The following is a 12499-nucleotide window of genomic DNA, read 5'->3' on the forward strand; positions in this document are numbered from 1 at the left end:
AGGGGGATGAATGGAAAACAGCATTCAACACCCCACCGGACATTACAAATACCTGGTGATGCCGTTCGGACTTACAAATGCACCGGCCGTTTTCCAGGGCTTCATCAACGACGTACTTCGGGCTAAACAGCTAATAAGCTAAACAGAAATGTGTTTGTCTACCTTGATGACATCTTGATCTTTTCCTCAGACATGACCTCCCTGTTAGGTCCAAAGCACGGACTTCTCGCTCAATGTGGACCCAGAAGCTCACGGCACCGGGATAAAATGATTGAGACAGAGGCAGAGTTATTTTTTACCAAACTGCAGTTTGGGGAGAACTCGGGGAAGAAGAACATATTCTTCAGCCTTCACGTGAGACTCTCTCCGAGTCTCCCCAAAACCACACATTTTATTGAGCTCCACACATAGGGTGGGGGAGAGCAGGTTTCACAAGACAAGTAAAGTTGTTATACAGAGACAGTTAATCTTCTCAAGGCCGGGTGTCCTCTGAGTAGACACAGTTCTTCCTGTTACAAAAACCCACAAGAATGCAGCTATCATAAATTTGCAGTCACCTTGAGCTCTTAAACTTCCCATAGACAAACAGCACACACACGCATCCCTGCACAGCAACAGAGTCATTAAAAGATATTTATGACACATGAGGTGATACATTTCACAGGCCTCTGTGAAATGTGTAAGCTTATCTTACATTTCCCCCATGTTGTGGATTTTTGGAACATCAATTGAGCTCAGTCCTATAACAGGTTTTAGAGCACAACATCATAATAATGCACAACATAGGTACCCAGTCAGGGGGAGGCGAAAACCCTCTTAATAGGGAAAAATTCCTCCCCTGCCCTCCGCTTGGAGCGACAGCCTCATGGCCTGGCTGAGAAGGGAATCAAATAAAAAATGGCAGGGAACACAGTAAACCTAAATAAAGAGGGAAAGAAAGCGGAGGACAGAGGTTACTAGCACATGTCCTCACCGGTGGGGTTTGGTTCTCAGTACCGCACCCGTAGACAGTTGGAAATCAGTCAGTATTTATACCGGGTCGCAACCATAGTAGCTGCTTTAAGTGACAGGATGGACCTTTTTGGTGTGGGACTGGTGAATCCACGTCTCTCTCTCCGCGATTTTGACGGCTGTGGGTGTGGTCAGGAGCACTGTGAATGGGCCTTCCCACCTCAGGCTGGACCAGCACTTCCTCTTGATGACCTTTATCAGCACCTGGTCTCCTGGAGTCAGCGATTCCTGTGTGGAAGGGAGAGAAGGACCTGGCAGATCATTTGTTCTTTTCACATTGTCATTTTGGAAAAGTCTATGCAGCCAGTCTGTCATGGGGTCAAGTTCCCCTTTTCCCTCCTGTACTCCTGACGCTTCCCATAATGGAAGATGAAAAGGTCTTCCTTTTACTGCTTCAAAAGGTGTGATGCCTGTTACTGTTGGAACTATTCTCATGTATGTTTTGACTAAGGGCAAACACTCTGGCCATGGTTTCCCTGTTTCTTCCATGGTCTTTTTGAGTCTAAGTTTGATAGTGCCATTAGTTCTCTCCACTAGTCCCGCAGTCTGTGGATGATAAGCACAGTGATGTTTTAGGCTGATCCCTAGATGTTGGGCCATTTCTCCAATAATTTGGTTAACAAAATGTGACCCATTGTCACTCCAAATAACTCTTGGAATACCGTGATCTGGGATGATGTTTTTACATATAGCTTTTGCTACTGTCAGTGCATCTGGCTTTTTTGCTGGGAAGATTTCTACCCATTTTGAGAATGAGTCCACTATTACTAAGCAGTATTTGTGTGGACCGGATCTGTTCAGTTCTATGAAATCCATGTGGATGATTTCAAATGGGTAAGACCCTTGTGAGCACTTCCCTCTTGTAGGTCTGACATTTCCCTGAGCATTGTGTTTGCAGCATGTGAGGCACGATCTGCAAAAATTTTTAAAATAGGTAATGAGGCCTTTAGTACAGTAGAAGTTATTTTCTACTATCCCCACCATCCCCCCTGTTGAGACATGGCTTGGCCCATGACTCAATTTAGCCACTGCTTGAAAAAGACTCCGGGGGAGGCAGGGTTTGTCCAAAACTCTGTAAATGCCCAGGCCGTCCATTTTTGCTCCTGCTGCAGTCCACTGTTGCTTTTCATTCGGCGGGGCATTGTCCTGCATGTCCTTCAGAACTTTGAGAGGGATGATGTCTTGCTTCTGCGAAGGATGTGTCGTTCGTTCACACTTATCTTCATCTGTGCTGTCTGCTTCTTCTTGAACATGGGTGTGGCTGGTTCCCATCGCTGCTTGTTTTGCTGCTTGGTCAGCTTTAGCATTCCCTTGGGAGACTGGATCTGTGGCTTTCGTGTGGGCTTAGCACTTACAGACAGCAATTCTCCTTGGGAGTAGAACTGCTTGGAGTAAGGCTTTGAGCAGATCAGCATGCTGGACTGGTTTTCCACTTGATGTTTGCATGCCTCTCCTGGCCCATTGTGCAGCAAAGACGTGGAGCGTTGAATAGGCATATTGGCTGTCCGTATATATCGTGACCTCTTGACCTTGGAAGAGTTTGCATGCTTCTGTGAGTGCCACGATTTCTGCTGCCTGCGCTGACCAGTTGCCAGGGAGCTTTCCCGCTTTGAGTATTGCCTCTTCTGTTACCACTGCATAGCCTGTGTTGTTCTTCGTCTGTCATCTGTGTTGCAGTTCTTTCTAGGTCACGGACAACTGAGGTTGGACCAACGTTGTGTAGGTCCAGTGAATAAAATTCATCCGGTGGTCCGTTTCCTTGGCTGACACAGGCGTCCATCTGTTCCATAGTTTTGATTGGTTTGATCCCATCTTCCGTGGCAATCAGGTTTATTCTCAGTGCTGTCAATAGGTCTCTGCCCATTAGATTCACAGGGCAGGTGTTGCTCATAACAAACTTGGTTTCAATTTGTTGGCCATCTTCATCCTCTACCAACACCGGGTGAGACCATAGTTTGCGTTGTGCTAGGCCTCCAGCTCCTATCACTATGATTTGTCTTCTGGAAGCTTTTACTCCCTTAACTGGATCTATCAGGACCGAATGGTCTGCTCCAGTGTCACATAAAAATTTTGTTGGTTTTTTAAATGGCCCAACTTTGAGCCACCGAAATGGTTTGGGTCTTAAGCGGTCTTCCAGATTTAAGATGGAGAGGTCGAAAACTTGGATTGATGATGCTTCCTCCGGGTCTGGTGGTTCTTCTGGCTCATCACTTTCATCTTCTTCTCCCTCTAATAGTCATTGATCATATTGTGGATTGAATTTGGGGTCTCTTGGTGGTTCTCGGTTGCTCCCTCCCTTCCGGCTGTCCGGGAGGGGGCATTCACGTGTCATTTGTCCCTCTTTCTGGTAGCTGAAACACTTCTTGGGACTCCTGCATTCTCTAGTCAGGTGTCCTGGTTTCCCACAGTTGTAGCACTTCAGGCTTGGTCCCCCTTTTTGTTGACCTTGACCTCTTCTTTGACCTCTCCTTTCTCCTTCTCTTTGCATAGCGTACACCTCAGAGGACTCGTGTGTCTCAGTAGACGTCGCCATTCCTCTTATGGCTGCAGTCACCGCTGCCATGGCTGTTGTGCTGTCCATTCCCTTCTGATGTCTGGTTGGAAACCGTCCATAAGGCATTGTTTTAGCTGGCTGTGGTAGGGACCATTGTCGTTAGCATCTTCAGGCAGCCCACTGTTGGTTTTGAATATTCCTTCCAGTCTGATCTTGAAATCATGGACTGATTCTTCTGGTTTCTGGCGGCACTGTCTGATTTTGCTGTAATCTGGTGGCTTCTGGTAAGCTGTCATTACTCGCTCCAGTACTTCATCCATCCTGGTAGTCAGGAGAGGGTCATCTGGGCGTAGGATTGGTCCATTGTTTCCTCCACGGGGGTTAAAATTTCCTCTCACTCTTCCCCAACGATGTTTCAGCGCTGTCTTGAATGCTGTCTCCACTTCAGTCCCATTAAGGTGAAAAGAGCTTTTTAGTTCTCTGAAATTAGAACACCAGGAAGTTGGGTCTGTCTCTGGATCCCCCAGGCCTGTACAGGCTTCAGAACATTCAGTTGCTCTCCATGGTCTTGGCACTAGGATGGTGGGTTCGTTATCTCCATCCATCACATAATGAGGATTGGCAACAGCATACAGTGGGTACATCTCTGCAGCTCCACTTGTAGTTCCACTTGGCCCCGCTGGGTGGCGTTGTTTCCTTGCTGGGGTCTGCTCCTGCCAATCAGATAAGCTGGGGTAGATCTTCACTTTTATCTCATCAGCTCTCCGGCGTCCCCCTCTGGTGGTGATCGGCGAGAATGCAGGGGCTGCAGGATCTGTTGCCTCTCTCCAATCTTCTTCTTCCTCTTCAGCCCCGCCTTCTGCTGGGCTCTGGCCCACTGCTTGGGTGGTTTCACTTCCTCTTGTGCTTGCAGCTTGCTGGTGTGCGTTTCCTGTTTCTGATCTTCTCTGTGGCGCGGTTGTTTCTTCATCTGACTTGATCCCAAGGGCAGCAATCAACCCCCCTGTTTGTCTTTCTCGTCTCTCCTTTTTTTTCTGTTCTTTTTTTTTATATCTCTCTGCCTTTTAACACACTGGTCTTCCCAAATTTTCAACTTACTTAATTCCATCTCAACTTTCCCTGTCTTCTTTCCCTTTTTCACCTTCTCTTCCCATCGAGTTTTCATGCATGCTTTTAACCTCTTAATTTCCTCCGGAGCTTTAAGATCGGGTCGGAAATCATATTTATTGACCCATTTTCTCAAATACTCACAACTACCCGGATGATGTCTCTGCATAAATTTCACATCAGGAAGTTCAGCCACCTCTTGTCTCTGCTTGTCCCTTTTTTTTTTTTTTTCCTTTGTTGCTCCTAAGGCGAGATTTTTTTTTTTTTTTTTTTTTTTTTTTAGAAAATTCTGAATTTTGACGGGTGTGGTTGGGGCTCACGAACCTCCTCCTCCTCTGCTCATTTGTGCAGCGTCCTGCAGCATTTACTCTATTTTAGTTTCACCTAGAAACTTCGTGTATGCAGAAACCTATTCTGCTTGGTCTCACCTAGAGACTTACACGTATTTTACTCTATTTTAGTTTCACCTAGAAACTTCGTGTATGCAGAAACCTATTCTGCTTGGTCTCACCTAGAGACTTACACGTATTTCACTCTATTTTAGTTCCACCTAGAAACTTCGCGTATGCAGAAACCTATTCTGCTTGGTCTCACCTAGAGACTTACACGTATTTTACTCTATTTTAGTTTCACCTAGAAACTTCGCGTATGCAGAAACCTATTCTGCTTGGTCTCACCTAGAGACTTACACGTATTTTACTTTTTACAGAAACCTATTCTGTCTGTGTCTCACGTAGAGACAAGTTTTAAAAGGCAGGAAGTATCGGAGCGGTCCTCACACACCACTTTTAGTCTCCTATTTTAACGTAATTTTACTACTTGTTAAATCTGGGTTTATTTCCGCTCTATTTTATTTTTAGATGTTAAGTTATACCATATAACCATCCTATGAGACCAAATAAGTTTTATCCTACCTCAGTGCCGTGGCCCTGGTCCGTTGGGACCCGTCACCCGACAGTCCGGTCCGACGCTGGATCAGCGATGCGACCGATCCTTCAATGGAGGACACTGGTACCAGATTCTTGGTCTCGTTGATCCCGCGTCGTTCCAGGCGTCAAGCTGTTGGGTTCCCGGGTTTCGGCACCAGGGAAAATGTTAGGTCCAAAGCACGGACTTCTCGCTCAATGTGGACCCAGAAGCTCACGGCACCGGGATAAAATGATTGAGACAGAGGCAGAGTTATTTTTTACCAAACTGCAGTTTGGGGAGAACTCGGGGAAGAAGAACATATTCTTCAGCCTTCACGTGAGACTCTCTCCGAGTCTCCCCAAAACCACAGATTTTATTGAGCTCCACACATAGGGTGGGGGAGAGCAGGTTTCACAAGACAAGTAAAGTTGTTATACAGAGACAGTTAATCTTCTCAAGGCCGGGTGTCCTCTGAGTAGACACAGTTCTTCCTGTTACAAAAACCCACAAGAATGCAGCTATCATAAATTTGCAGTCAGCTTGAGCTCTTAAACTTCCCATAGACAAACAGCACACACACGCATCCCTGCACAGCAACAGAGTCATTAAAAGAGATTTATGACACATGAGGTGATACATTTCACAGGCCTCTGTGAAATGTGTAAGCTTATCTTACACTCCCACATCCGGCAAGTAAGAGAGGTTCTTCAGCGACTACTACAGCATCAGTTGTTCCTGAACTAAGACAAGTGCGAATTCCACCGAGCCTCTGTGTCCTTCCTGGGGTTCATCCTTGCGGAAGGGGAGATTCGGATGGATACTGGGAAGGTCGACGCGGTTCTTCGTTGGCCCACTTCCGCCTGCAGGAGGGACATGCAGAGATTCATTGGCTTCGTAAACTTTTACAGGAAATTCATACGGAACTTCAGCACCGTTGCCGCCTCTCTGCACGCCCTCACTTCCCCGCAGAACACCTTCGAGTGGACCAGGACCTGTCGGGAGGCCTTCAACAAGCTAAAGGCAAGTTTCACCACCGGGCCGGTCCTAATTGTGCCTGATTCGGATCGCCAGTTCCTGGTCGAGGTGGATGCATCGGACTCGGGGATTGGAGCGGTCCTGTCGCAGAGAAGCACCAAGGACGGGAAGATCCACCCGTGTGCTTTTCTATCAAAAAAGCTGACCCCGGTGGAGGGGAACTATGACGTGGGAGATCGCGAGTTACTGGCGGTCAAGAAAGCTATAGAGGAGTGGCGGCACTGGTTGGAGGGGTCGCAGGTCCCTTTCGTGGTCCTCACCGACCACAAGAACCTTCAATACCTTAGGACCGCGAAGCGGCCGACGCCTGTCAGGCCAGGTGGGCTCTCTTCTTCACCTGTTTTCGCTCCACCTTGTCCTTCCGCCCAGGGTCCAAGAACAGCAAGCCGGACACGGTCTCGCGGATCCACGAGTGGGATCGCCTGGAACCTGTGGCCGTTCCAATCTTGCCAGAGGCGTTCTTCGTGTCCGGCTTCACCTGGGTGGTAGAGACACGGGTGAAGGAGGCCTTGAGGGACACGCAGGGCCCCACTGGTTGTCCTCCTGGCCGTCTCTTCATCGTACCATCTCTGCAGGGGATGTCATCAACTGGGCCCACGCGAATAGGATGGTCTGCCACCCGGGCATAGCGAAGATGTCCTGGGTGATCAATCAGCGGTTCTGGTGGCCCAACCTAGGTGGGTATGTCAGGGAGTTCGTCAACGCCTGCCCGGTGTGTGTGGCCAACAAGACGTCCTGCCTGCGCCCTTTTGGAGAGCTGCATCCTCTGTCCATTCCCTCTCGCCCGTGGTCGCATATCGCGGTGGATTTTGTTACTGGCTTGCCTCCCTCCCAGGGGTACACAGTGGTCCTCTCTATTTTTGTCTTCTCCAAGATGGTCCACTTCGTGCTGGTCCCGAAGATCCCGTCTGCCAAGCAGACGGCCCAGTTGGTGTTGGACAAGGTCGTCCGCTGCCACGAGCTCCCGATGGACATCGTGTCAGACGGAGGACCGCAGTTCATCTCGCGTTTCTGGAAGAAGTTCTGGGTCCTCATCGGCGCTTCGGCAAGTCTGACATCAGGCCATCACCTAGAGTCCAATGGCCAGAAAGAGAGGGTCAACTATGATCTGGAGACCGGCCTTCGCTATTTGGCATCCCGAGCCAGCACCTTAGATGGGTAGAATATGCACACAACTCGCTACCCTCCACCTCCACAGGTATGGCTCCGTTCCATGTTGTGCATGGCTACCGCCCCTCTCTGTTCTCTTCTGTGGCCACGGACTCCGCAGTGCCATCGGCCCTGGCGGTGGTACGTCGCTGTAAGCGGACGTGGGAGGCAGCACACAAGACGCTGCTACGCATGGGCAGCTCCTACAACTCCGCAGCGGACCGCAAGGGAAGAGGTGCGCCGATGCTCAAGGTGGGACAGCAAGTGTGGCTGTCCACCAAGGACCTTCCGCTGCGGACTGAGTCACGCAAGCTGGCCCCCAAGTTCGTTGGTCCGTTCCCCATCAGTCAGATAGACTTGAATATTTCATCATGCAAAACTCATCTAATCTGGAAAAGGAAATCTTTTGATTGTACAGTATATTGCTGGCTCTGTTTCACAAAGTTCAATCTAGGAACTTTACCTTGTATAGTGAGACTAATGAGCCCAATCAGAAGCAGAACATATAGTACCCCCAGGAGTATTGAAGTCCAAAAAACATGAATCCTTTTTTCCAGGGGCTTCATTGGCCACTTGGAATGTCAAATACAGTAATCTCATCAGACCCTTTACTGAAGGGTAAAGCATGCATTATTAGAAATAACACCAAGAGAATGATCTTAACAGAAGACTCTTATTCAATACTGCATAGAAATATAAAAGGAAGACTGTGACTCTCATACGTACTGTACCTTGCTGATGGTCCTGAGCAGGTCCAGGGGTAGTTGCTGATGTTCCACCTACCCAGGGATTATCATTTATCTTCAAACTCTCAATGCTGACATAAATATCTAAACTCTCGTCATTGTCCTCCTGGGGACATTTCTTGCATTCAGCAAACAGATCTTCTGACATTATCATCTACAGCACCGCAACTACTCAATTTGATATATTTTGAATGGATAGTTGTTTTGAGCTCAATAAAAAGTCTGTTCTCAGAAAGAGCTGATACTCTGAAGACAGAAGAGTAGAAAAGGGGAAGAAGCAGATCAATACCAACTGCGTTTTGTATGGTGACATTATGGTAGCTGTCATTTTTTTTGCGGCTCTAAAATTGTTTCGTGTCACTGTTTTCATTCTCTTTGAATTGAAGTATTGTCTTGGTCGGTACTGTATCTTCCAACAAATCAAAAGGGTTATCAAGAACACTTATTTTTGTAAAACAATATGAATGGTGTGGGTACAGATAATGAGGTGGAATCCATAATGTTTGGGTGAAAATCTGGATATCTGTGCTTTTTTTTCCATGCTTTAGGTCATGATGGAACCATTTTTCTAGAATAACTAGGATCCCTTCATCTAGTTGTTATTGTTTTCCATAAGTATGTTATGCAATGCTTGTGTTATTGGGAAACAACCAAAGGTTGGCTCATGAAACAGTTACACACAACAAAATTGAGCAATCAAGGATGGTTACAAACGGAACACCAAAAATGCAAAAACAACAAAAGATTTTTACAAAAAAAGTAGTACCTGTGAATGCTGATTTAAAAAAAAAAAGAGGTGTCTGAAGCCATGCCAGAGGGAAGAAAAAACTTGGATGATGAGAGGATCAAATGGGTAACAAGTGAGAATAAACAGGAAGTAGGTTATGCAACAAGCAAGATAGCAAATAAGGATATAGTCCTGCACTTTCCTCCTTTTGAAGCCACATTTAAATACCTGTTGGCACAAATTGCTACTAAGCGAGGGAAGGAGGCTCTGCACACAACAGTGACCACAAAGGGATTGTGGAAACAAATGATGTTACCAGGAGGCAGAACCCCAGAACATGACATACAATCCCTTAAAAGGAAGTTCACTTTCAATCAGAGAAACAGATTAATACATGCGGGTGCACAAGGATACAAGATGAATGGGGTATCTTTCGAGTAAGGGCACGTCAATACTTATCATATCAACTAACTTTTTTTCTTTTTTTGAACCATGGCCCTCTGTTTCTGTTTCACTTTTGTTGGAGGAATTTAATTTCTCCCCTTGCACTTTTGAGTCAAAATGACACATTGCGCATGGTACCGTGAGAAAAAAATGGTCCTGTCTTCTAATGCTGTTGTGCATAAATCAGCAAATACTATATGAGCTGAAAAATGCGTACTAAAAGCACAAATGTAGTACTTTTGGTAACAGTTCCATATAGTTGATAGGATTAAAGTCATCATGATGTAATAGGGTTTTACATTTAATATATTTTTTTTCTCTCCATTGGACCTCATTAGCTTGCAAAGTTGTGCATAATGAAGTGACTGTTAAGTAAACTGTATTAGCGCATCTGTATGGTATTCTGCAAACCTTGCAAATGTATATTTAAAACTCTGAAATGATCAATTGCACTCTTTTTCTGCTTTATTAGTCATTACAGATACTAAAAAATTTTGTTCTTCAACACCCTGAAGAACATGTCATCAGAAAGATAACGATTGCAATGAGGCAGAAAAGAGAACCACTGTCATGAAATGCATGATTTTAGTATGTTATTAATGAAAAAACGGCAGCCGACATGGACCCATGTGTTTTTCCACCTCAAAATATGATTTTGACGTATACAACTTTTTGTAACTCCCGCCATGAGAATCCTCTCGACGGATTTGTGTCATGATCCTGCCGCTCCAGCCCGGGCTGTGCGGGTACCCGTGCGGTCACGCTAATTGAGAGGCACACACCTGTGCCTTATGCGGCTGATTATCCTGTGTATTTATGACCCCGATGACGACTGGTCCCCCGCCAGATCGTGAGGTTCATGTCCCGTTCGAGTACTCCCGTATCCCTGATCGAGAACCAGTGTGTACCGACCTTCGCCTGTTCTCCGACCAACCCCGTAAGCCTGACTCCTTTGACACATCTGCCTGCTTTGATCGTTCTCCCATGTACTGACTCCTGCCTGCCCGCCCACCTGCTCTCTTCGCCCGACGTCCCAACTACCGCTGCTGCACCTGACTGCCTGCCCGATCCACGACCACTGAATAATAAACGTTTCTCCACGAACTACCTGGCATCTTCCAAGTCCTGCATTTGGCTCGTACTCCCATTCCGATGGGTCGTGACAATTTGTTTTCGAGAAAAAGCAGGAAGTGATGTAAAGGACAGACCCGCCCTCAAGTGGACTCGTTTGTTTCCATTAGTTTTACCTCCAAGAACCTCGGTCATTGTTCCTTCATGTTAGTCAAAATGTCGGCTCGTTGCATTGGTGGACATTGCTTGAACACTCAGGAGAATGGATTTACCCTTCATAAGTTTGCAAGAGACCTGGTTCGTTGTGAAAAATGAATTGCACGGGTGCAGAGGACGAGAGCTTTGTGGGTTCCAAATAACCGGTAGGCAGTAATGCGCCCCGGCTCGATGGTGTTCAACAAGTACTGCTAAATGACAGGTAGGTGTGTATACAGCTACTAAAAAAAATAATAGTTTGGGGCGGACCACGTAATCCGTCTCTCATGACGTAACAAAAGATCCATGTACGAAATATGTTGATGTGCACGTCGAACGACGTCGGGCTGCTGCGTCGCTTCGCCAGCGAAGGCTGCGCTTTGGGCTCCCGGACAGCGGCGGCTCTGAAGAACGCTGCCACAATGCAGCACTCGACACACGACAACGCAGTAAAGTGCCCCGGCTCGACTGTGTTATTTATCGCGTACTGCGGCGTCTATGAACAACCCCCTAAAGCAGCACGGCTCGGCCTTGCCTCACTCACCCGCGTGCAACGACAACGCAGTAAAGCTCCGCCGGCTCGACAGTGTTGTTCATCGCGTACTGTGGCGGCTCTGAACAACCCTCTAAAGCAGCACGGGTCAGCTCCATGATAAGCCACCTCAGCGCCGAAAATGATCCACACCGGCCAGCTGCGATGAGCCACATGGCTCATCTCCGGCGCGGAAGTGGATTGCATATCATCTGAATATGGCTCGAAACAATAGTGTAATATTGCCCTGGTAACTTCACTCGGTTGTGTTGTGTTCTCCTTTTTGAAAGAGCTTCCGTGTCAGAAGGGGTGTTTGTCTCCCATAGTTAGGGTGCACCGAGTGTTTTCATTGGTGAATGTCAATATGGCCACCACTTGGATGTCGTAGAATGACACTTCTGCAACTTTGCGCACAGATGACACGCTCTTCCGCTCACATTTATTTTTTCATATGGACATTGAAGTGAATAATGTTATGTTAAGGAATTTATTACTATGTTAGTTATCATGATAAATATCATTACTACTATAGATGCTGTTAGGGTTGTTTTATCATGCGTTTGTTTCTGTTAGTCTTAGTCTGAATTGTTCTTTTTGTGAGCTGCGTGCAAGTGTGACCCAGTGACACCTAGGAGGCGATGCCCCCTGCTGACCTTAAGCTGATACTCCTGAACACTGGGACGCGATGTCTCCATCCTGACCTCAGCATGTTTCCCTTCTGATCTTAAGCAGATACTCCTCAACACTGGGAGGAGATAATGCCTTTCTACCACAAGAGGATACCCCCAAATGCCATAAACATGTTGTGAATGTCTCAGTCGACATCCCAGTGGCGGCTATATTGCCTGCGACGTCATTTGCAGATATTACAGTGGGACAGTCAACATAGAAAACACATAAACTGTGCCACCTGCTATGCCAGATGAACAAGAGAGATTTTCCAATTTCTAAACATTTACATTTGTGCCAGAGCATTTCATTGTGTTGTGATTCAACTTTGATGTTATTGTACGAAAACCAAATTTATATTCACCATACTGTGCAGTGGATACAAAAAATTCAACACACTGATGTTCAAA

At 46.7% G+C, this 12499-nt stretch overlaps 1 protein-coding gene across 4 annotated transcripts; it reads right to left on the minus strand.

Moving 5' to 3' along the window:
• Positions 1-328: 328 nt before the first annotated feature.
• LOC133506571 (uncharacterized protein K02A2.6-like) lies at positions 329-10000 on the minus strand. 4 transcript variants are annotated; one of them, XM_061830836.1, is made up of 3 exons: positions 9218-9243; positions 8437-8484; positions 329-6381 (listed from the first exon to the last, which is right to left on the minus strand). In XM_061830836.1, exon 3 carries the CDS (start codon positions 2281-2283, stop codon positions 1060-1062), a length of 1224 nt encoding a protein of 407 aa, XP_061686820.1. In that variant the 5' UTR covers positions 2284-6381; positions 8437-8484; positions 9218-9243; the 3' UTR covers positions 329-1059. The 4 variants fall into 4 exon arrangements, with proteins under 4 accessions (XP_061686820.1, XP_061686821.1, XP_061686822.1 ...); XM_061830837.1 differs by lacking the exon at positions 8437-8484 and having other exon boundaries at positions 9218-10000; XM_061830838.1 differs by lacking the exon at positions 9218-9243 and having other exon boundaries at positions 329-6012; positions 8437-9167.
• Between the last annotated feature and the right edge of the window lie 2499 nt (positions 10001-12499).

The sequence above is a fragment of the Syngnathoides biaculeatus genome, chromosome 9 (assembly GCF_019802595.1).
Source record: "Syngnathoides biaculeatus isolate LvHL_M chromosome 9, ASM1980259v1, whole genome shotgun sequence".
NCBI lineage: Eukaryota > Metazoa > Chordata > Actinopteri > Syngnathiformes > Syngnathidae > Syngnathoides > Syngnathoides biaculeatus.

What these genes read in the sequence shown, in the direction of transcription:
- LOC133506571 (XM_061830837.1), bottom strand. Translation starts at nt 2,283, where the DNA reads ATGGGAACCAGCCACACCCATGTTCAAGAAGAAGCAGACAGCACAGAT.